Source organism: Musca domestica, unplaced genomic scaffold (assembly GCF_030504385.1).
Source record: "Musca domestica strain aabys unplaced genomic scaffold, Musca_domestica.polishedcontigs.V.1.1 278, whole genome shotgun sequence".
NCBI classification, from domain to species: Eukaryota; Metazoa; Arthropoda; class Insecta; order Diptera; family Muscidae; genus Musca; species Musca domestica.
Window position 1 is genome coordinate 483,124 of NW_026712292.1, and position 25,298 is coordinate 508,421.

The window sequence follows — 25,298 nt, forward strand, 5'->3', positions numbered from 1 at the left end:
CTATAAAGACAACTCTTACATCAAATTAAAGAGGAGATGATATTCTTTCCAAAAATGTCAAATACCATTGAGATAAAACCATAATATCTGATAATATGGCCTCAAGAAACCTATTACTGAGAAAAATCAAGAAATTATAATTTTCGGGCCCTGGTTTTATTTTTACAATATCTTGAGTATTTTTACGGTTACATTAATGATGTTTGGTATTATTGTAAAGAGAAGACTTCCCTGGTTCTAAATCATTTTTGTTTATCCGGTCTAGACCTATTATTTCCAGAGTTACGACCTTTAGATGATGATTGCCTAAAAAAACCTAAACAAATAAAATTTAAGACACCTGTTGAATTTTGGTCATATCTCAGGTATTTGGTAAGATAAATCAACAACATTTGTCAACAACTTAAAGAGGGACCATGCTTTTTAAGATATTAATTCGTTTCTATGGGCTAAGAGTATAATTTTACAACTTAGAACCTGTAGATTGAGATTACTGAAAAAATCCCAAAAATTTTCAAAACCAAGGTACTTGTTTAAATTGGACATATCTCGGATATTTGACCAGCTAAAACAACAAAGTTGCACAGCAATTAAAAGAGGATATTTTGCCTTTTTAAAATCGGAAAATAAATTGAAAATAAACGCTCCACTGCCAAAGTTATGACTCCCAAGTAATGTTGTCTAAGAAAATGCAAAAAATTGCACGTTTAAAGCACTTCCTTAATTAATACAATATCTCTTATATTTGATGACCTATATCCTCTAAATTTGTCATCAGCTGAAGGAGAATATATCGTTCTTGCAATATTACTTTATTTTGTAAGGATATCTCCACTACGTAAAAAGATATGCATTCCGAAAAACGATTACGGAAAAAATTCGAAAGACTTTTTATTTTTGTGCTTTTGTTAATTTTGCAGATATCTCGGGTATTTGGTAAGTTACATCAGTAAATTTCGGCTTCAAATTAAACAGGAGATGTCCCTTATTTAGAATCATTTTAATTTGTTGCAATAACCCCATTACTTGCAAAGTTATGACCCTTCAAAAATTTGATCTCGAAAAATCTTAAAACTTTTTAATTGTTGTCGATTCTCCATTTGATACGATATCTCTGGTATCTATTTAGCTACATTAACATAAGTTGTCCTCAAATTAGAGACAACATGCTCTTCTCTTAAAATAATTTTTTTGACCAAGTTTAACCTATTTCTTGCAAAAATATGGCCACTTGAATGTTGTTACTTAACTTAACCTCAAAACCTTTGAACTTGACATACCTATTCTTTTTTTTACAATATCTCTGAGATTTGTTTAGTTATATATGACATATTTGACATTACTTGAGAGAAAACATTATCTTCTTCCAAAATCAGAAAATTTAATTCATGGAGATCGAATAAATTTAAAAGTTATGACCTCTATGAAGACACCTCCCAGTATTTTAAACGAATTGCAATAATATCTAAGGCAAACACGATGTGTGGCCAGTTACCTTGATAAAGAGAAAATATCCCCACCGTGTGAATACAGCTAATTATAACAAATTGACTTAAAGTGGCCTAGCCACACATCAAATTGTGATTGCTTCATAATAACTTATTTTAAAGTAAAGTGTTCATACTAACTTTTCCATGGCAGTAAAATTGTGATGTTCAAATTTGGTTGGCGTTAAAAAGCCGCCATTTTTTTCAATATTTTCCGCATTATCGGCACGAATAACTTTCAGCTTGCGAAAATCACCTAAAATGATGAAAGAAAAAGAAAATAAAAAAAATCGATGATGATTGATGATAGAAAGAAAAATTAAAAATAAAAGAAGAGAACTTTGATTCCTTGTCTCTCGCCCCCTCAACTCCAACCACAGTTTTAGTCTTTCGAACCCATAACATAAAATATATATAGAAACAGGTGAGCTTAGATAATAGTGAGTGCATATGCAGTGCATTGAACATAAAATAGATGAAATGAGTGATGGATGCAATAAAAAAAACTTATAAATAAATAAATGAACACCTTCCTCCATTCCGTCCATAAAACACAGTTTAGACTAGGCTTACGTTTGCAGTTTTTTGCTAAATAAATTTTATTTATTAGCTTTATTTAGATTTAGTATACATTTACATCAAATCGTTTTAGAGAATAAAATATTAAAATTATTTACGTTTACATTTAGGCATATACATATATATGTAGGTATGTGATATATCTTGTTAGTTTAGACTACAATTTCATAAAATAGTTTTGGGATAAAATTATGTAAATATATTTTCTTTATGTTTTCTCTGTTCTATAAATGATATTAAGTATTTAAAATTTCATAGGATTAAATAACAAGATTTTAAATCTATAGATTAAAAAAATATAATTAAATATTATTTATTGTGAATGTGTAAATACGTTTTTAAAAATTGAGTTAATAAAATTACGAAAAAAAATAAATAAAAATATCTTGATACAATAAAGAAGATTTTTATAAATTAAAGCTATTATCTTCTATTTTCAAAATTATTTTAAATCATAAAAATACTTTAATTATTTCAAAAGTTATGGCCTCTGTAACATGTTACGAAAAATATGGCAATATTTTGCAAATTTTGGGTAGTTGTGATTTTTTGGCGATAATTCAGACATTTCATCAGCTACATCCACATAATTACAGCGGCTCAAATTGAAGTCTTTAGTCCTTCGATAAAAATTAAGTTCAATAAAATACAACGATTTCTTCCATAGATATGGCCACCAGAAATCGATGACGGAAAATATAGTAAAAATTTGAAAGTTTTAAGTAACGTACAATTTTGCCGATATCTCGTTTACTTAGTCAGCAACATCAACAAGTTTTTGTGAGCTTATTGATCAAGTAATGCTCTTTGAAAAATGTACTTATTTATACAGTTGCGCCGTTTATTTTTAAAGTTACAGGCTTTGGAATGTGATTACCAAAAATATTACCAAACATTTAATTTGTGGGTCATTTCATACTTTATACAATATCTCTGGAATTTATTGAGCTACGTCATATTAAATCTACGTTTAAATAAAGATCAGGTTGTGTTCTTTCATAAATATTTCAATTTGCTGTGATACGGCGTTAACCTAAAAAGTTATGGGCTCTGGAGCATGATTACGCAAAATATCATAAAATTATGGACATTTTAGGTAATGTTGAATTTTTTGCAAATTCTTAACAATTTTATTAGCTACGTAAATAAAACTTTATCCTCTTGAAGAATAGACTTCTCTCTTTTATGAGTATACTATTTTAAGAGGATATTCCCATTTTTCGTAAAGTTACAGCCTCGAGAACATAAGTGCGAAAAATATGATCAACTTGGTAAAACTCTGAGATTTGTATAAATTTTCCCATATCTCTCATAACTCGAGTGCTACATCAACAAAACTTAGTGAATTGAATGATTGTACTTTGCTTTCTCATAAACATGTGACTTTTAGGTTATACGCCGATCACATACAAAATTATGGCCTCTGGAATTGAATTGCGGAGAAAATGCAAAAAATTGGTAATTGTGTGTCATTTGGTATTTTCTCCATATCTCCGTAAGTTTTTAAACTATATAAACATAACTTTGTAAATTTAAGGAAAAGGCGATGTCCTTCCATGGGCAATTTATTTCAAGGCGATATTCCGAACACTTAGTTATTGCCTTTGGAAGAACTGTAATGAAAAATATTTTCAAAATAATTTTTTGCGCTTTTTTTACAAGGTAAGCTACTCAAATAAATCGATTGTCGAATTATAAAAACAAAACATTGAGATTTTGGAGATCATCATTCTTTTTTAGATCTAATTTCTTTTATTTCAACATATTACGCCAACTAGTTGCTAAGTTATGGCCTCTGGAATGTGATTACCGAAATAAATCCCTAAGAACGGGAAATTCGGGTAATATTGCATATTGTCCTATATCTAGAGAATTTTATTATTTACTCTAACGAAACTTTACCAATGCAAAACTAAGATATAGCTCTTGACAAAATATGCAATTTTAATCTATTTAAAATTTATTTAAAAAAGATATGGCCTCTGGAATTTAATAGCAGAAAAATTACTAAACACCGAAAAACTCTGACACTTGAGTTTATTTTCCAGTATCGTTCGTAAATGATTAGCTACGCCAACAAACCTTCACAGGATTAAATATTAGTCGGTGCTCTTTCTAAAATAATTGGAATTATTTTAAAACCGCTATTATTTAAAAAGTTATGGCCTCTGGAGTTTCAATACGGAATGAAAAACTATGTGCTTTTAATTTGCTGACACTTGCTTAGGTTGTCCCATATCTCTGGTAGTTAATTAGCTACAGAAATAAATCTTTGGAAGATTGAAGCTCAGATTTTTTCTCTTTCAAAAATATGCTGTTTCATTTTAAAACGCCGATTATTGAAAATGTTATGGCCTCTGGAATGTGTATGCAGACTAAATGCTCTATAGTGAGAAATTCTGAAGCCTGTTTACATTTTCCAATATCTCTGAGAGTTAATTAGCTACACAAATAAATCTTTGCAAGTTTGATGCTCAGTCTATGCTCTTTCAGAAACATGCCGTTTCATTTTAAGACGCCGATTTCTAAAAAAGTTATGTCCTCCGGAATGTGTATGCTGATAAAATGCTCTACAGTGAAAAATTCTGACACTTCTTTTAATTTTCCAATATTTCTGGTATTTAATTAGCTACACTAATGAAATTTTGCAGGTTTGAAGATCAGTTGCCGCTCATTCAATAGCTTGTATTTTTATTTTAAGACGCCGTTATATAAAATAGTTATGGCCTCTGGAATGTGTGTGCAGATAAAATGCTCTATAGTGAAAAATTCTGACACTTCTTTTCATTTTCCAATATTTCTGGTATTTAATTAGCTACACTAATGAAATTTTTGAAATTTTGAAGATCAGTTGCCGCTCTTTCAGAAACATGCTTTTTCATTTTAAGAGGCCGATTTCTGAAATAGTTATGGCCTCTGGAATGTGAATACAGATAAAATGTTCAATAGTGAAAAACTCTGAAGCTTGTTTTCATTTTCCAATAACTCTGGTAGTTAATTAGCTACACTAATGAAACTTTATAGGTTTGAAGTTCAGTCCTCGTTCTTTCAAAAAGGAGATATTTTATTTAAAAATGACAATTTTTTAAAAAGTTATGGCCTCTGGAATGTGAATGCGGAAAAAATGTATCACACAGAAAAATACGAATACTTGTTGAGATTATCCCATAACTCTAGAAGTTGATTAGTGACACCAACCAAATTTTGTGAATTTGCTAAAGAGTCGCTGTTCTTTCCGAAACGTGTATTTTAACTTTTCAACGCCGTTTACTGTAAATATTGTGGCCTCTGGAATGTGGCAACGCAAAAAATATTCAATCTTTCATAATTTTGGCACATGTGTAGATATGCCGATATCTCTGGTATTTGGTTAGCTACAAAGATGAAACTTGTTGGGATTTTAGAACACTTGTTCCTCTTTCCTAAGCAATTTTTTTCTTGTCATTACAATAATTATTTCAAAAGTTCTGGCCACGAGTATAGCTTTACAAAAAAGAAATCTAAAATTATTGAAAATTGGATGGTTGCATTATTTTTTAGATGTCTCTGAAATTTTTCTAGATATATTTACTAAACTTTGGAAAATGGAAGATGAAATGTTGGCCTTTAAAAATTAATTTATTTTATATTGATATTATATTTTTTTTTCCAAAAATTGTTGTCTTCGAAAAACAAATCCCAAAAATTTCTAAAAAATAAAATTGAAAAAATTGTGCAATTTTTTTTTAAATTCTGATTTAACACATTCCATATTCAACAATACTTGGCACCACTTTAACCTCATAAATTAAATTACATATTTTCGATGCAATATTTTAATCAATGTGCAACAGCTGTTATAATTGACAACAAGTGCAAAAACAGGCGCATACACACATGAAACTGCTGGCATAAATGCATTTCCATTATCATCATCATTAACAAAACAAACAACAACCCCAACACTGGCATGCATCGTCGTCGTCGTCCTCTGCGAGTGATTGACATTTGCAGTGTATGCCAGCCAGCCAGCTAGCACCAGCAGACAGACAGACAGACCCACAACCAGCCACCACCAGTATGTACTTATTCCACAACAGAATTGCCTAATTCACTGCTTCACATTGGAATTAAACCTGATTCGGAATTAAATGGCTATGTGAAGGCATCTGGTTTTTGGTTTAATTTCGATTTTTGGACAAATCGAAGTAGGTCAACTTTCATGGGATGTTTGGTGCATTTGTAGAAGGGGATTGACTTATGAATGTCGTTTTAAGGCTTCATTTAAGGCGGTTGTCCAAAAATAGAGTGGTTTGCAGCTTGTAGCGATCACGGGTTTGATCTCTCTCTCTTTCTCTCTGTTTTTGGAGTATGACAAGGTAATCAGTTCCTTGATGCAGTAAAAATATGTATGAGAGATAATTTGCAAGAGAAGAATATTGAGAGAAAGAGAGAGACGGAATGCAACATGCCCGTTATTGGCTCTTATAAACAAAGTCATACTCCGTTTACATTCCCTTTGACAAGTAAAGCCTTTGGCCCACATTTTGAATTGCCTCGTTTGTTAGATAATTGCGTGATTTTTTTTATTAAAGTTGAGGAAGGAATTTTCTTATGCTTACTATTGGCATGTTTAGACAGCCAATTATTAAGTATTTAATTTCTCATGAACTTTTCCTATATTTTGGATATTTGATCAATTAATTTGCCATATTTTGTTGAGAATCAGAAGTAAAAATTTGCGAAACTAATAATTTCAATATGAAAATCTTATTTATTTAATTAGAAAAATTTTTATGCGAAAAATGAGCTGCATAAAAACACATTTGAGCATTTGTATACAAATACCGATATCTCAAGGATTTCATGAGTTACAACAACAAAATCTTTGCAATTCAAAGAAGGCACTCTTGGTTTTTCCCGATCAAAAAATTTATTTAAAATATTTCACTGTTACCCAAAGTTATGGGCCATGGAAAGTTATTACAAAACATATTAATGAATGGGTAAAAGTTAAGTGATATCTCCTTAACTATTGAGCGTACATCAAATAAACTTTGTTTTAATTAAGATAAAACATTCTCTTTCGGAATCATGTTATTAACAAAAATCCACCGAATATTTCACAAATTATGATCACACGAAAATGCTTGCGCAAAACTTTTAACAAAACTTTAACAATTTAACATGAATATATTTTGCTTTTTCTCTGAGTTTTATACGGTGATAACAATAAAGCTTGCCATCATTTTAAAGCATAGAGTATCTTCTTCCAATATCAAGTTAATTTATGGAAATACACCGAGTAATTCCAAAGTTATGGCTCCTATAACTCTGTGACGCAAAAATACTATAAATTTGAAAAATTTAAGTATTTGAATATTTTTTCCTATAACTCTGGTATTTTATAAGCTATGGCATACAGTTTGTTTACCAATATAAACAGAAGATGTTGCTCCTTTAATAACAAATTATTTCATAGAAATACACTGAGTACTTCCTAAGTTATGGCCTATAGAACTCTGTGACGCAAAAATACTATAAATTTAGAAAATTTAAGTATGTGAATATTTTTTCCTATAACTCTGGTATTTTATCAGCTACGGCAAACAATTTCACTATCAATATAAGGAGCAGATGTTGTTCGTGTAGAATCAAGTTAATCCATGAAAATACACCGATTTCTCCCAAAGTCATGGCTTCTAGAACTCAGTGACGCAAAAATTCTATAAATTTGGAAAATTTAAGTATGTGCATATTTTTTCCTATAACTCTGGTATTTTGTCAGCTACCGCTTACAATTTGTCTGCCAATTTAACGAATAGATGTTACTCCTTTAAGAACAAATCATTTTATAAAAATAGACCGAGTACTTCCAAAGTTCGGTCCTCTAGAACTCTGTGACTCAAAAAGGTTATACATTTGAAAAATTTAAGCATGTGAACATTTCTTTCCTATAACTCTGGAATTTTGTCAGCTACAGCAAACAATTTGTTTACCAATATAGGCAGTAGATGTTGTTCCTTTAGAATCAACTTATTTCATGAAAATATACCAAATACTTCTAAAGTTATGGCCTCTAGAACTCTGTGACGCAAAAATATTCTAGATTTGGAAAATGAATATTTTGTGAATATTTTTTTCTATAACTCTGGTATTTTGTAAGCTACAGCATTAAATTTGTTTAAACATTTAAGCAGTAGATATCGCTCTTTTAAAATCAAGTTATTTTATGAAAATATACCCAATACTTCCAAAGTTATGGCCCCTAAAAATAGATGACGCAAAAAATACCCCAAATCGGTACACGGATATTTTTTCCTATAACTTTGGTATTTCGTCAGCTACAGCCTATAATTTGTTTACCAATTTAAAGAGTAGATGTTGTTTCTTTAGAATCAAAGAATGAAAATATACCGAGTATTACCAAAGTTGTGGCTCCTAGAAATTGATGACCCAAAAATACTATGGATGTAGAAAATCCAAGTACACGGATATTTTTCCATATAACTCTAGTATTTTGTCAGTTACAGCATAGAATATGTTTACCAATTTAAGGCGTAGATTTCATTCCTTTAATATAAAATTATTTCAACGAAATATACTGAGTACTTTTAAAGTTATGGCTCATAGAAACTAAAAGCGCAAAAAATGCCACAAATAGGAAAATTGCGGTTAATGTATATATTTCCCTATAACTCAGGTATTTTGTCAACTACAACCACAAAACTTGTTGGCATCTTAAAAAATTAAATTGTCTTTTCTCAAAATCCAATTATTTTATTAAAAAATACCGGTTACTTCGGTAGTTATGGCCTTTAGAATGAGGTTACCCAATAAATGCAGAAATTTGGCAAATTAGTGTACCTGAGTAATTTTTGGTGATATCTCTGGTATTTGGTTAGCAATAATAGCAAAATTTGATATCATTTGTAAAAGAAGATGATTTTCCTACAATAACCGAATACTTTATTTAATTACACCGGCTACCTTTGAAGTTTTCAACACTAGAAAACAAATACGCAAGTCTTTTTGAAAAATTGCCATTTGAGGTGTGTTACTTATTTCCTCCAAATTTTTGTTATATTTCTCAGCAGCAATAACAAAATCTATTCACGTGTCAAGGACTGAAATATAGTCTTCTTAAACGGGTTATTTGATGTAGATATGACAATAAAATTTTATGTTATGGCCCTTGGGACTGGGTTACGGAAAAATTTTCAGATATGAAAAATATGAGACATTCGAATAACTTTAGTTATAACTCTGATATTTTGTGACATAGATTAACAAATATCAATACGGATTTAAAGAGGACATTTTCTTCTTTTCTTAGCATGCTATTTTATCGCCATATCTCCTGTACTTCCAAAGTTATGGTCTCCAGTCAATAATGACGCAAAACATTCGAAGAACTCTCAATACTGAGAGTCTTGATGTTTTTCTTTGATATCTTTGGCATCGTATTAGCTTTGACATAAAACTTTGGCATTATTTTAATGTTTAGAGTTTCCTTTTTAATAACTAGATCAATTTTATTAAGATTCTGTGCATTTTTACAAATCTTTGGGCTAACACACACGGTTACGAGAAAAATGTTCAATACCAATAATTTCGGGTCATTTGAATATTTCGGCTATATCTCGGTTATAAGGCTAGTTACATTAACATATTCTGATGTGGTTTTGAAGATTGCTTCTAATACTCTCATAATAAATAATTTATTTTATAACTTCACTCTATGTTTTGAAAAGTTATGGCCTCCTGAAAATAATTGCCCAATTTTTTTTTAAATTGCTGCAGTTAAGTATTTATTTAATTTTTAGATATCTCTGGTATTTTGTGTGGTACACCAATAAAACTTGAAAAATAAGAAATTTCGATGCTTTATCCTAAAAACTTACAGTTATTATGCAATTGCAACGGTTACTTTAAAAGTTATGGTCCGGTGGATATGATTACTAAAATTTTTTTTTTAAAAATAGATAGTTCAGTTGTTTTGTAATTTTGCTATATCTCCGGCATGTCGAAAGCTACATCGATAACATTTTATATTGATTTGAAGTTGACATTTCCTGCTCTAATGGTATGTTTACATTGGAGATTTTTGCCGGGTTAACCCTCTTTATGGGTTTTTATTTGTCCAATAAATTTGGCAATTTAAAGCCTCTGGTTCTACGTAATCCGGTAAACTGTAAGCGGGCTATAAAAATCGATTTATTTTTATCATAATAACAAAGGGTTTTCTTTAGAGTTTGTGGTCATCAAAAAAAAAAAAAAAAATTACCCAAAATGTGCCAAACATTGCCAGATTGTTCGATGACTAGATCAGATGGTTTAATGAATGGTGGATTTATGACCCATTTAATTTAAAATAATTCGAGTTCATAAAATAATTAATTTCCATTACGCAAAGTGCTTGGCCACACATCAATTTTCTCCAAGAGCCAATTTACTATCGTGCCATGTCGCACACAAAAATTTAAGGTGGCTTTTCTTCTAAACCCCTTAGAAAACGGTGATATTTTGAGAGTCCCATGCATGTGATGTGTGGCCAGTTAGTTTTATGGAATTTTAAACAACTATATAAAAATATAATTTTTGCATTAAAAAAAGACAACTTAAAATAAAACACAAATAAACCAATGTGAATAAAAGTTACATGTAATTTTTAGGTTTGTTTTTTTACAAATACAAATGAACAATAATTATAATTTTAAATTTTATTATTATTATTCAATATGGTATGCATATGATAGGAATTTACGTTTGTTTTATAATTATGTGCGTAGGATCTTTTAGTTATTATTACAGACAATTTATTTGATTATTTTTTTTTTTGTGCTTTTGTTTGCTATACAATTATTTAAGCCGTAGATTTGAAATTAATCCATAATTATAAATAAAAAACAAAAAAAAAATACAATATTTTACAGAACAGCAGGAAAATAAAACAACATACGATAATAACAAATACAAACAATATAGCCAATCTTGTATGGGGAAATAAAATAACACGGAGGGAATGTGTTGAAAATTATGCTTAAATTGCCACAAATGTTCAGTTTCTTAAAATGCCTTGGCCACGTTATTAATTAGTTTCCTTAAATTCATATTTTTTACATTTTCCACGAAAAAAATGCTATAAAAATATAATATATAGAAACCAACTTTATGTGTGGCCAGCCACCCTTAAGAAAATGATGGCAATCAATATGAACATAACATAAGACAAAGACAACTAGTCTTCCGACTAGTTTCCACTTTGATCAAACAGTTGTTTTTAAAGGTATGAGTTAGTGTGAGAGAGAGAGGGAGAGGGATAGTAGGTATTTCTCTCTCCTGTTTTCCGTTATAGAATACTCTATGATAGTAAATGCAATAGTAGTGTTGTAGACAGTAACAAGTGTTGCAGTGTGTGATAGATAAATAGGTGAGAGTACAATGCATGTGCCATGTGGGTTCACAGGGTGTGATAGAACATACAGTGTAGGAAATGAGGTAAATTAGTAAAATGTAAAAATGCTTTAGGGGGGTTCAGTAGTGTTAATTTGTATTATTTTGTACTAATCTTGGTTATGTATTGAAATATTGAAAAAATTTTGTTTAATAGTTTATTTAATAGTTGCATCCATTAAGGGCTCATTCCAAAAACCTTTGAAAATATCATTTGAAACGTCGTTTTCAATTTTTGACTCATTTTAAACTTTTATAAAAAAAGTTTAAATAAAAAAGTTTTGATTAAAAGATCATAATGATGAAGCATTAAAAATCTCGCTTAAAGCTCGTAGCATACTAGTTGTAATCATAAAGATCTCATTCCAGAAAACCTTTGAAAATACTATTTGAAACGTCGTTTTCAATTTTTTTGCTACTTTTAAAATTTAATAAAAAAGTTTAAATAGCAAAATTCTTAAAAACACCAATAAATATTATTCAGCCGATACATATGACTTTTTCTAAATACCTCATTAAATAATTAAAAAATGATAAATACTTTTCTAATCCTGATATTTTATAAAAATCCAGATCTATCTTGCAATATCATAAAGATACACCGACTACTTCAAAGATACAGCACCAGAAAGTCATTACAAAAAAAATCAGAAATTTTATATTTGAGAATATTTTTAATTCTGCCGACCTTTTCCAAGCAATCAAGAGAAAATTTGGCAGCATCTTAAAGATTAGCTTTCGTCCTTTCGTAATTAATTTATTTTATAAAGATAGACCGATTATTAACAAAGTTGTGGTTCCAGAAACTCATTACGCAAAAGATCTCGAAACCTTAAATTTTAGGTTATTTTACTTTCTTCTGAAAATCACGAGCACTATTCCAGCGGCATCATTAAAACTTGGCAGCATCTTAAAGTTTAAACTTTTTTCTTTATAAATCACTTTATTTTGTAAAGATACCTCAGCTATTTTTTGAGTTATGATCTCTAAAAGGCGATTATGGAAACATTATACAATCTTCACAATTGAGATAATCGTTTCATTTTTCCGATATTTCAGTTATTTTGTTGGTGACCTTTACAAACCGACATATTAGTTTAAATATCTCATTTCCTACTCTCAAAATCAAGTTATTTTATAAAAATATACGGGTTATTGAAAAAGTTATAGCCAATTGAAATAGACGCACAAAAAATACACAATCGTGAAAAAATTGAAGAAGTTGCTAAATTTTTCCGATATATCCGGCCTTTTGTTAGCAAAACCTAGGAAACCTATACGAAATTTAAAGATGACATATTCTTCCTTCCAAATCCTTTTATTTCATGAAAATGCACCGCTTGCAACCAAAGTTATGGCCTCTAGAAAATGATTACGGAAAATTTCTTAAGTCCTAAAAAATTTAAGTAGCCGCTTTCCTTTTTGGATACTGATTTCAGTAAAATTTGTTATAAATTCAAAGATAACATAATTTTCTTCCTAAATCAAGTTATTTCATTAAAATATACCAGTTATTGAGAAAGTTATGGCCTCTAGAAGGAGGTAGCACAAAACGACTTGAATACCACAAAATTTAAGTAGCTGCCTAATTTCTCCTATATATCCGATATTTTCCCAGTGACATCTGAAATTTCTCGTACCAATTTAAAGCTCACAATATCTTCTTTCCAATTCAAGTTACTTCATAAAAAACCACCGGCTAATAAAAAAGTTATAGCTAATAGAAGAGGAAGCGCAAAAAATTCCAAGTTGAGAAAGAATAAAAGAAGATGCTCAATTTTTCATATCTCGGGTATTTTGTTAATAAAACCTAGGCAACCTTTTAAAAATTTAAAGATGACATATTTTTCTTTCCAAATCAAGTAACTTCACGAAAATATTCCGTTTACATCCAAAGTTATGGTCTCTAATACATGATTACGGAATTTTTTTAAATCTTAAAAATATTAAGTAGTCGCTTTCTTCTTCGAAAATTTCCGAAATTTTTTTAGTGACTTCAGTAAAGTTTATTATGAATTCAAAGACTTCATGTTCTCCTTTCTACACAAGTTATTTTTTTAAATCTATGAGTTATTACGAAAGTTATGACCTTCAGAAGAAGACAGCACAAACAAGAATCCAAATGCATGTATACCACACATTTGAGTAGCTGCCTCATTTTCTCGATATATCCGATATTTTGACAGCGACATCTGTAATATTTCATATCAATTTAAAGCTCACAATATCTTCTTTCCAATTCAATTATTTTCATTACAATATATCAGATATTGAGAAAGTTATGACCTTCAGAAGAAGGTAGTACAAAAACTGCTTGTATACCCAACATTTGAGTAGCTGTCTCATTTTCTCGACATATCCGATATTTTGAAAGCGACATCTTGCAATATTTGATATCAATTTAAAGCTCACAATATCTTCTTTCCAATTCAATTTATTTCATTGGAATATATCAGGTACTGAGAAAGTGATGACCCTTAATAGAAGACAGCAGAAAAACTATTTGATTACAACAAATTTGAGAAGCTGCTTCATTTTCTCGATATATCCGATATTTTGATAGCGACATCTGCAATATTTCATGGCAATTTAAAGCTCTAATTATCTTCTTTCAAAATCAAATTATTGCATGCAAATCTACCTGCAAATAAAAAAGTTATGCCCAATAGAAGTAGAACCTCAAAAAATAACCAAAAAGGTCAAAACTGCAGAAATTTCCTATTGTTCCGATATCTCCAGTCCTTTGTTAGCAAACCCTAGAAAACCTTTACGAAGTTTAAAGTTGACATATTCTTCTTTCCAAATCAAGTTAGTTTATATATCGGCTAATAAAAAAGTTCTGTCGAATTATATAATATACATTTAAAGATCGTATTTTCTATTATCTAACTCAAGTTAGATCATGAAAATATACCGCTTTTTACAAAAGTTACGGACAATAGAAAATGGTTAAATGGTTAAAATTAAAATTCAAGCAAATATTCTGGGGCTAAATTCTTGTTCTATGAAAATATGAAATGAAAAATTTTATAAAGTAAATATTTTTCATCTCATATTTTCATAGAACACGAACGCAGCCACTGGATCATTTCATATTTTCCAGGGGCTGGATTTTTGTTCTATGAAAATATGAAATGAAAAATATTTCTTTTATAAAATTTTTCATTTGACATTTCTTTCCTTTTATGAAAAGTTTTCATTTCACATTTTCATAGAACAAGAATTGAGGACCTGGACTTTCGACTTTTATGTTAATTTTTATTTTTTCCCGTTATTTTTGCCACAAGAGATTGATTTATTTGAGGTGTGCCCAGACCCCTTGTTATTACATGATTTTCCAATCACACCGTGTGAGCATGCCTTATGACAGATGCCGTTAATTTGTTCAAGTTGGCTATTCCCTTAAGTGGCCTGGCCATAGGTTAAGTAAAATTATTCATTAAAATCGAAATTGTTTAGACTTTTTTCGACATTTATGTTAATTTTTATTTTTCCCGTTATTTTTGCCACAAGAGATTGATTAATTTGAGGTGTGCCTAGATCCCCTTTTATCACATGGTTTTCCAATCACACCGTGTGAGCATGCCTTATGATAGATGCCGTTAATTTGTTCAAGTTGGCAATTCCCTTAAGTGACCTGGCCATAGGACAACTTAAGGGAAGTTATTCATTAAAATCGAGATTTTTTAAACATTTTTTTTACTTTTCTCAAAAATTGGAATGTCATAATAAAACATAAGAGATTGTATACATTTGGTTAATTTGAGGTGTGCCCGGACCCCTTGTTATCACATGATTTTCCAATCACACCATGTGAGCATGCCTTATGATAGATGCCGTTAATTTGTTCAAGTTGGCAATTCCCTTAAGTGGCCTGGCCATAGGTCAACTTAAGGGAAGTTATTCATTAAAATCGAGATTTTTTAGACTTTTTTTAACTTTTTCTCAAAAACTGGAATGTTATAATAAAACATAAGATATTGTATACATTTGGTTATTTTGAGGTGTGCCCAGACCCCTTGTTATCACATGATTTTCCAATCACACCATGTGAGCATGCCTTATGATAGATGCCGTTAATTTGTTCAAGTTGGCAATTCCCTTAAGTGGCCTGGCCATAGGTCAACTTAAGGGGAGTTATACATTAAAACCGAGATTTTTTTTAGACTTTTTTGTAACTGTCTCTCAAAAATTGGAATGTCATAATAAATCATAACCAAGTATATAATAGAAAAAATGAAGAAATACATAGGTATGAGTGAGAGTGATAGATTCCGTGTAGTTGGTGGTTTTTGGTGCAAATGCCTTTTGCGGGTGTATGTGTGAGGGAGTGTGTACATATATAGGTGTGTGTTTTATCTTAAACAACAACAATTAAAACGTAAACGTTTGATTTTTTTCTTTTTTGTGTAAATACAAAAAAAAAAAAACCAAAACAAATAGATAAGTAAAGACTAAAACCATGTTTGGAGTCCAAATTAGAAAAAAAAATAAAACGAACAGACTCAAAATTTAATGTCTAAAAAAGTATGGACTATAAAAACTGCTTATACCATCATAGTTGGTCTCAATCGGCGACAAGGTAAAGTCCAAACGTTGAGCCACATTTTTATCGTTCGTTACATGAATCTGTTGCGGTGCACTGGCCTGGTAGCTGCAATGAGATCAAAACAAAAAGAGACGCAGACAAGTTTCCCCGCACACAAAACGAAAGGAGAAACAAGTTTAATTCATTCGATTAGTATTCATGGTTTTTGTTTCGCAAAATAATCGATACATATAAGGAAATTATCAACACAACCACCACCACAAATCTTGGATATCTTACCCGAAAGCCAATGCTTGGATGTTATAGATTCCTGGTGTCAACAGACGCCAGTATTCGCCGCGCCGTGTCGTACGTATGGGCTTCTCCTCCAAACCGGAAACCACAATTGTTGCATCATGTATGGGATAACCGTTGACATCTTTAACCACACCTTTCACTCCGATATGGGCCAATTTGAGGAGTTGCAACAGACTTTGTTTGTTGCGTTGCCATTCGCCGGGCAACGTCTTGGCGGGTGGATATTTGCAGCAGGACAGCTCAATGGTTAGTTCGAAACAATTGCTAAAGGCATAATTGAAATCTTGCATGCCACCGTTCAACTCATACCAATGGGCACCATTGGTAACGCCATCCGTAAACGTGTCATTGCAATTGTTGCCCTTGCGCATAATCGGATGATTGTTGGCATAGGTGTGGGCCATTAGCTTGAAGACCCGGTCGTCGGGGGTCAAACTATCTTCGCAGCATTCGTGATGGGCCCTGCAAGGAAGAGAGAAGGAAAAAAAATGAAATTATTTTGCCTTTAACAATGAGTAATCGGTTCTAGTTCAAAACTGTAACCGGTTTCAAAAGGGACGATAATGAGGGAATAAAAATCTAATTCTAATTCAAATTTTATTCATTTATTAAATATATTAAAAATGAGATATTTGCCAAAAACCGGTTCCATTGAATCGGTTTGTAATTAACCGGTTTTTTGAAGCAAAATAGGAAGGTAGAAAGTACCCTAGAATCATAAACTAGGTTAGAAACCCATTAAACCTCTTATAATAACCTTTAATCGTTTCCATGGAACCGATTACTTAGTTTTTAACTCGAGTAACCGGTACCAAAATTGCAAAGAACTTAGTAAAAATGTTCAGGAACATTTTTTTAGCTATATTGATATGCACCGCAATGCCATTTCATGACGATAATCGGTTACATGAACCCGATTACTAAGTTTTAAACTCAAGTAACCGGTATCAAAATATCTAAAAACTTCCCAGAAATTCTCCTAGAGATCAGGAAAGTTCCCCTCAATATAACAAAAAGTAGTATTTAATAATGAGTTATCGGTTCTAATTCAAAACTGTAACCGGTTCCAAAAGAGGCGATAATGAATTTTAATGTATTAAAATTTATATATCTGCAAAAAAACCGGTTCCATTGAACCGGTAATCGTTTGTAATTACCCGGTTTTAGAAGGAAAATAGTAGGGTAGAAAGTACCCTAGAATCATAAACTAGGTTAGAAATCCATTAAACTTCTTATAATAACCTTTAAGCGGTTCCATGAAACCGATTACTTAGTTTTTAACTCGAGTAACCGGTAACAAAATTACTAAAAACTTCATAAAAATGTCCAAGAACTTTTATCAGCTGTTGATATGCACCGCACTGCCATTTTATGACGATAATCGGTAGTATGAAACCGATTACTAAGTTTTTAACTCAAGTAACCGGTACCAAAATTGCAAAAAATCTCTCAATTTTTTTTTTTAACTGAGTTTAAATACACCATTGTTCGCTTTCAAAGTGCCAATATACGATTCTAAAAGAACCATAGTTGTTGGGTATTTGCTTTCGGGTACCCATAACTTTTAAAGTAATCGATGTAATATCCTGAAATAACTTGAGGATGAAAGGAAAACAAATGGTCTTTAAATTTATATACCCTATAACCATGTATCTAAACAGAAATCTGAGATATTGCATTAAGGTAAGAATCCCAAAATTGTTCTATCTTTAGAAAATTTCGAGTAACCATGTTCTCGATAGCATAACTTCCTGAGTAATTGGTATATACCCATGAAATAAATTGATTTTGAACGAGAAATATCTGAACTTTAAATGTGAGTACATATTTCCAATATATCTGGGTAAATTCCTGAGTTATGGCAAAATTCTTAAAAATCAAAAAATTTTCTATGTTTACAAAATTTTGAGTAACCATGTTCTTGATAGCATAACTTCCAGAGTAATCGGTATACACACATGAAATAAATTGATATTGAGCGAGTAATATCTGGGCTTTAAATGTGGTAACATATTTCCAATATATCTGGGTGATTCCTGAGTTATGGCAAAAAGTTTAAAAATTCAAAGTTTGTCAATCCTAACAAAATTTTGAATAAGCATGTTCTCGATAGCATAACTTCCTGAGTAACCGGTATCAGTGTATAACCGGCATGAAATACACTGATTTTGAATGAGAAATACTTGAGCTTTAAATGCGTTTACATATTTTCAATATATCGGGACAAATTCCTGAAATATAGCAAAATGTTCAAAAATCTAAACATTTTCTATGTTTACACAATTTTGAGTAACCATGTTCTGGATGGTTTAACTCCCTGAGTAATCAGTACTGACACATGAAATAAATTGATTTTGAAAGAAAAATACCTGGGCATTAAATATGTGTAAATATTTGTAGTGTGTCTGGACAAATTCTTGTGTTATAGCAAAAAGTTTAAAAATTCAAAATTTGTCAATCTTTACAAAATTTTGAGTAACCATGTTCTCGATAGCATAACTTCCTAAGTAATCGGTATATTTACATGAAATAAATTGATATTGAACGAGAAATATCTGAGCTTCAAATGCGTGTACATATTTCCAATATATCTGGACAAATTCCTGAGTTATAGCAAAAAGTTTAAAAATTCAAAAATGTTCTATGTTTACAAAATTTTGAGTAACTATATCCTAGACAGTATAACTTCCTGAGTAATCGGTATATACCCATGAAATAAATTGATTTTGAAAGAGAAGTATCTGGCCTTTAAATCTTTGTACATAACTTCAATATATCTCAACAAATTCCTGAGTTATAGTAAAAAGTTCACATGCTCTCAAAATTTCCTAATGTTGAAAATTTTTGCGCAACACCATTTCTGAGGGCATAAGTTCTATAGTAATCGGTATTTTTTCAGGAAATACACCGATTTTGAAGGATTAAAACGTAATCTTAAAATTTTTCACATGTTTTGCCATTATATCTTATGCAATACTAAAAACTTGTCCAAAAGAACAACAATACCCAACATTTTCCAGTTTTTAATATTTTTTAAGTAATTGTTTTCTAAGGTCCCTAACATCGGAAGTAATCACTGTATATTCATAAAGTTGCTCAATTCTGAATAAGGAACATCTTAACTTAAAATGAATGTGAGCTTTTGGTGAAAATTCCTGTCATTTGCTGAAAAACTGTCTAAGATGAAAGTGTGAATTTTGGAACCTGAAGAAATTCTTCTGCACTCATTTTCTGTCGTCCATATCTTTTTAGGTATTCGGTCCATTCACATGAAATAAATATCTTGCCCTTATCGATTTTGTAATTAGCTATCTTGATACCTCTCACATTGTGTGTATTTGTCCTAAAAAAGAAATTACCAACCCGTTTTCCTAACTTTTCATAATTTTTATATGTAGGATGTTGAATTGTCAATTTATCGTACATGTTATCGTTTTTATTAATCGATCTTTTAAAATTTAGATAATTATAATCATGTTTATGGCTACTTACAATGAATTATCGTATGGATAGCTGGCTACCACAGCACCGCCATGGAAATTGGCCGACAAAACAAATGGTTTATTCAATACCCATTCAATTATGGCTGCAGTTTCCGGTTGGCGATTCAGCGATTTTTGTTGTATTTGTTGCTGGGAATCCAAGCGATCAGGAAAATCACGATTTAAATCAACACCAGCGGCATTGGTGCGACCAATATAATGGGGCAAAGATTCACAATTACCTTCCTGGAAAGACAAAACAGACAAAGGATATTAATAATCATGAAAGAGATTTTAGGAGGAAATTAAAATTGTTAACTAAATTTAATTAATCTTTCCGGGGAATTTTTAAAATCCCCAAATAGTTGAAGCGTATAAACATTTTTGCATTGTCATTTAAACAAATTAGCACTTTAAAGTTCAGAGTACGTACTCCCATATTGTTTGTTAATTTTTTCATCAAAATTAAGAGCAAGGCTTCAGCTGCAAACAATTAGCAACGATATTAAATTTTTATAGAAAAAAATATCCGCAACAACAATAAAATCTAAACAATCAGAATTGTGATGAAGAACAAACTCAATTATTGTTTTAGAGTTTTTTTTTTGTTAAAAGATTATTTGCTAAACAGAAAACTTGTCTGGGCATTACATGCCAGTGAAATCTTTAAAGCCGCCAATGCTAAAACCCAGCAGAGGCTCCTTCTTGAAACGACGTTCATTTGAAATTATGGTCACGATTTGTGTTATTGTCACATTTTCTTTGTTGTTTATTAATTTATGATGGGAATTTTGTAGGTAAATTGAAATTTGACACAGTTTTTGTATTCGAAACCGTTAAGGTTAAACTATTTAGCACGTTTGATTGAGATTCGACCATAGAATTGGGGATTCAATGATCAGGGTTTTAATGAACCAAATGCTGGCCTTGTGGGCTATGGAAATTGAAGAAAATCTGGTGTTAAAAATCCTACCAAAGCCAAAACATAATGAAAGCTTTAGCTTGATGATGATACATTTGATGTGTCGAATTGCTGGAAGAGTTAATTCTTCATAAAAGATCTACAAGGCAAGGCGTTTGGGATACCCAAGGCCTTTGGAATAACCAAAGAGTTTGAGATACCCAAAGATTTTGGGGTACCCAAAGAGTTTGGTATACCCAAAGATTTTGGAATACTAAAAGATTTTGGGATACCCAAAGCGTTTCGAATCCGCAAAGGGCTTGGGATACGAAAAGCGTTTGAAACTCCCAAAGCGTTTTGCATTCCCACGGCCTTTGGGATACCCAAAGAGTTCAGAATGCCCAAAACGTCTGGGATACACAATGCTTTCGTGATATCCAAGCCATTTGGGATGCCTAAGCCATTAGGGATTCCAAACCGCTTGAGATATACAAATAATTTGGGATGCCTAAGCCATTTGGAATTCCCAAATCGTTTGAGATACCCAAATAATTCGTGTTAGAATCCAAAACAAGTTAAAAGCTTTGCGTTTTTTGTAGAAAAAATATTATAGAGTGTCCTGCAGTAACACATTTTTACATTTCGAAAATCCGTAAATTTCAAAGTGCTCATAAACATTTTGATACTATTATAAATTTTTGACGATTTCTATATTATTTGGTAAGTTATATCAACAAATTTGCACGAAATAAAAGAGTTCTTGCTTGGATTATTAAAAGCGATCATAAGTTGGAGGATTGAGAAAGCTCAAAGCATACAGAAAATATAGGTAGAAAAACGACTTATTATTGATCTTGAAATTAAATCCTGTTACAGTTCGGACAACAATAAAATTCTAAATTCGGATTAAGGCAATCAAACGGTTAATGAAACCGTCACACGTTGCCCGAATGTTGCTCTGCAGTATTTTGGCCCATTCCCGGCGAAGCGCTTGCTTGAGGTGATCGACATTTTGGTATTTTTTAGTGCCAACTTTGCTTTTCAAAATACTCCAGACACAATAGTCCAATGGATTAGTATCTGGAGATTTTGGTGGCCATTGTGCGCTGAAAATGAAGCGAGGAACCGAAGGTGCACATTTTCATCTAACCTCTTTGGCGAGGCCACTGTAACGTGGGTTTCGATCAAGTCGCTTCTTTACTTTTCGAACCATTCCGTCCACTTCCTTGACGTCGGGCTATGCTACCAGTTCCACGAGACACAAAACATTTAGTCACATTTAAATGCTGAAGTGCTCTAACGATAGCCACTTGTGGTTTTCCAAACAAATATAAAGAAATCACACTATCACGACGCTTGAATTCCATCGCGAATATGTTTTTTTCTGTAAAATTCTCACCAAAATACTTTTGTACGCTTGTAAACAATATAATGAACTGTCACTGGAATAATTTCAACAGCTGTCGGACGAGTGGCTTAGAAATGACAGAAGTCTGAAGTTGGTTGCAGTTTTTTCATCTCACACTGTATTTGTAAATTTATGACTATATCTCGAGCATTTGGTAGGTTATATCAACAAATTTGCACTCATCAAAAGAGTTCTGGTTCATTTTTTTAAATTCAGAGGTTTTAAAACGATCTACAGACTACATCCAAAGCTACGATTCATTGAGCATCATGATTCAAAATTAAATAAATTGCAACACTAGCCATCTTTTGGCGATATCTCTGGTGCACGGACATTTATATTCAATTTAGGGTATTTTTCAGATAACCCACTCCTTTATCAAAATCAATCTTTTTAGAGAAATCTACCGATTCTCAAAAAAGTTATTGCTCCAACAAATTGTCTGCGTAAAAATTCTACAAAAATGGCAAATTTGGGTACTTAGAAACTTTTGATTATATCTTCAGGATTTTGTCAGTGATATCGGTACATCGTGGTATAAATTTGAATCCAAGACCGTCTTCTATCAAAATTATGGTACATCATTAAATTATGTCGAACACTTTAGAATATTCTTTTCTAAAATTTAAATAAGCTTTGAGATTTTGGGTAGTTTGTAAGTTTTACCGATATCTCCGGAATATTGTCAGCTACATAATAATTTTTACTATTAATTTAAAAGGTTAAAAATTACTCTATCACAAATATCTCATTTCATCCAAATACACCAACTAGTTTAAAAGTTATGACCTAATGGATTTGATAACGAGAAAAAAATTCAAAATTTAAAAACTTGAGCACCTGCGTACTTTTTGTGATATCTCTGGTAATTAACGAGCTACGTTTTTGGAAACTTCTACACTCTAAAGAGGAGATGTTGTACTTTCAATATCCTGTAATTTTATAATGATCCTAAAAGAATTTTAAAAGTTATGACCCAAAGAAAATGTTTACGGAAAAATCAATCAATAAAGTTGTAAAATTTGGGCACCATTAAATTTTTGCGATATCTCTGGCACATTAACAGTTATATTAAGAAATCTAGGCGGTATTGGAACAGTAAAATGCTCTTCTTAAAATATCACAAAAATTTAGTCCAATCCATCCACAAATTGAAAAGTTATAGCCTCATTGAGGTGTTTACAAAAAACATGTTACAATATCCACAAAATTGGACATTTGTATACTTTTCGCTATATCTCAGGTATGTGATTAACCGCGGCAATATAAAGTACATTCATTCAAAGGCGGATTATATTTCGTTCGTAATTGTGTCATTTGCCCACAATATCTTGACTCGTTTAAAAGTAATGGGTCTAGCAAAGGATTACGGAAACAAATAACAGCTAATTAAAATTTCCGGTTATTGTCTTCTCTTGGCGGTATCTCGGGTATTTGGAGGGCTACATCATTGTAATGAACCTCATTTTAAAGAGGAGCTCTTGCACTTTCCCTGTCGTGTAATTTTGTAATGACCCAAAAACTATTTCAAAAGTTATGACCCCTGGAAAATGTTGACGGCAAAAATCAACAATCTTGTAAAAGTTAGGTACTTTCGAATTTTTGCGATATCTCTGGCATGTTAACAGTTATATCAAGAAAAATATGCGGTATTGGAACAATAAAATGTTCCGCTTTAAACATCAAGAAACTTTATTTCAATATATCGACTACTTGAAAAGTTATGGTCTCATGAAAGTGTATACGGAAAAATGTTACACTAACCAAAAAGTTGCAGACTTGCACACTTTTGACGATATCTCGGGTATTTCATAAGCCATGCCAACATTAATTACCTGAATTTGAAGGTAGGATGATTTTTCGTCTTTAATTAATTTATTTGGATAGAATATCATGACTATTTTAAATGTTATGGGCCTAGGAATTGATTGCCAAAAGTAGAGAGAACTATTTAAAAATTCCGGTCGCTGTATTCTCTTGGCGATATCTCAGCTATTTGGGTAGCTACATCGAAATTTTTTAATTTAATTTAAGCCTCAAAGGTTCTTCATTTGAAATCGAACGAGTTTTTCTGTAGTCCATATAGCATTTAGAAAGTTATAGCCCAGAAAAGAAACCGCGCAAAAAATTTAAGAATTTTCCAAAGTTCTGAAACTTGTATATTTTTTGCGATATTCCTCGTATTTGAGTAGCTACATCGACCTAACTTACTTTAGGTTAGAGATGAGACAATATACTTTGAAGGAGAATGGTATTTAATAATGTACCATAAAGTATTTGCGAAGTTATGGTCCCCAGAAAGTCATTATCAAAACTTTTTAATATTGAGAAAATTTGAATACTTTAGTATTTCCTATCTCATTTTTGGTATTTGATGATATATGTGGCTGTAATTCATTTCTTTTAGAGATTAAGAGTCCTTTTTCAAACTCCGAAAATTATACTTAGACATGCAGTTTACTTTAGAAGTTACGCTCCGAAGAACTTGGCTACTGCAGTGTATTGCAAAATGGCCAAAGTGGAAGATTTTGGTGCTCTCGTCGATATTTTTGGAATTTTTTCGGCTAGGCCTACAAAATTCAGTTTTTTATACAGTCTGGGATATTTTCTTTCAATGACATCCAATTTTATGGAAATTTAAGAGAAACTTCAGAAGCCATTCCTCCTTAAAAGAGGTTACGCAAAACTCCTAAAAAAACACACAAATTTAGGACTCCACGCTTTGGGCGATATTTTGGTCATCCAATCAGGGATTTTTCCATCAATTGTCCAAGGTTAAATAGGAATAGGATAAAGTTTTTAGTTTCCATAATTATTTGACTGTCGGAAGGCTAAAATTAGTTCCTAGTTGCATTCGCCAATAAATCCTCTTACTCAAAATGAGAAAAGCAAATAGTCATAACCCTAACAAGCAAATAACTTGTAATACGCCTAATAGCCATCAATGTTATTCGAATTTACAATGGATATTAAAATGAATAGCTTAAAATCCCATTCATTGTTAATTTAATTCCCATAACGAAATAAAAAAGTAGACAAACAAAATCTCGAATCAAAACCTAAGACCTGTAATAATCCACAAGACATTGGATTAACATAGCGCACAGTAGCCAAATAAAATTTGAATATATAATTTTCAGATTTGAATTTTATGCCTCAT

General features: G+C 31.3%; 1 protein-coding gene across 2 annotated transcripts in view; it reads right to left on the reverse strand.

The window, feature by feature from the left end:
• The window catches only part of LOC109613934 (carboxypeptidase D-like), a 77,448-nt gene that overhangs the window by 7,608 nt on the left and 44,542 nt on the right, over nt 1-25,298 (reverse strand). For both annotated transcript variants that reach the window (XM_059124305.1, XM_059124306.1), the window contains exons 2-5: nt 19,840-20,075; nt 16,330-16,809; nt 16,055-16,155; nt 1,629-1,743 (exon numbers count right to left, since the gene is read on the reverse strand). In XM_059124305.1, coding sequence (XP_058980288.1) covers nt 1,629-1,743; nt 16,055-16,155; nt 16,330-16,809; nt 19,840-20,075 — 932 coding nt within the window. The remainder of the gene's footprint in view (nt 1-1,628; nt 1,744-16,054; nt 16,156-16,329; nt 16,810-19,839; nt 20,076-25,298) is intronic.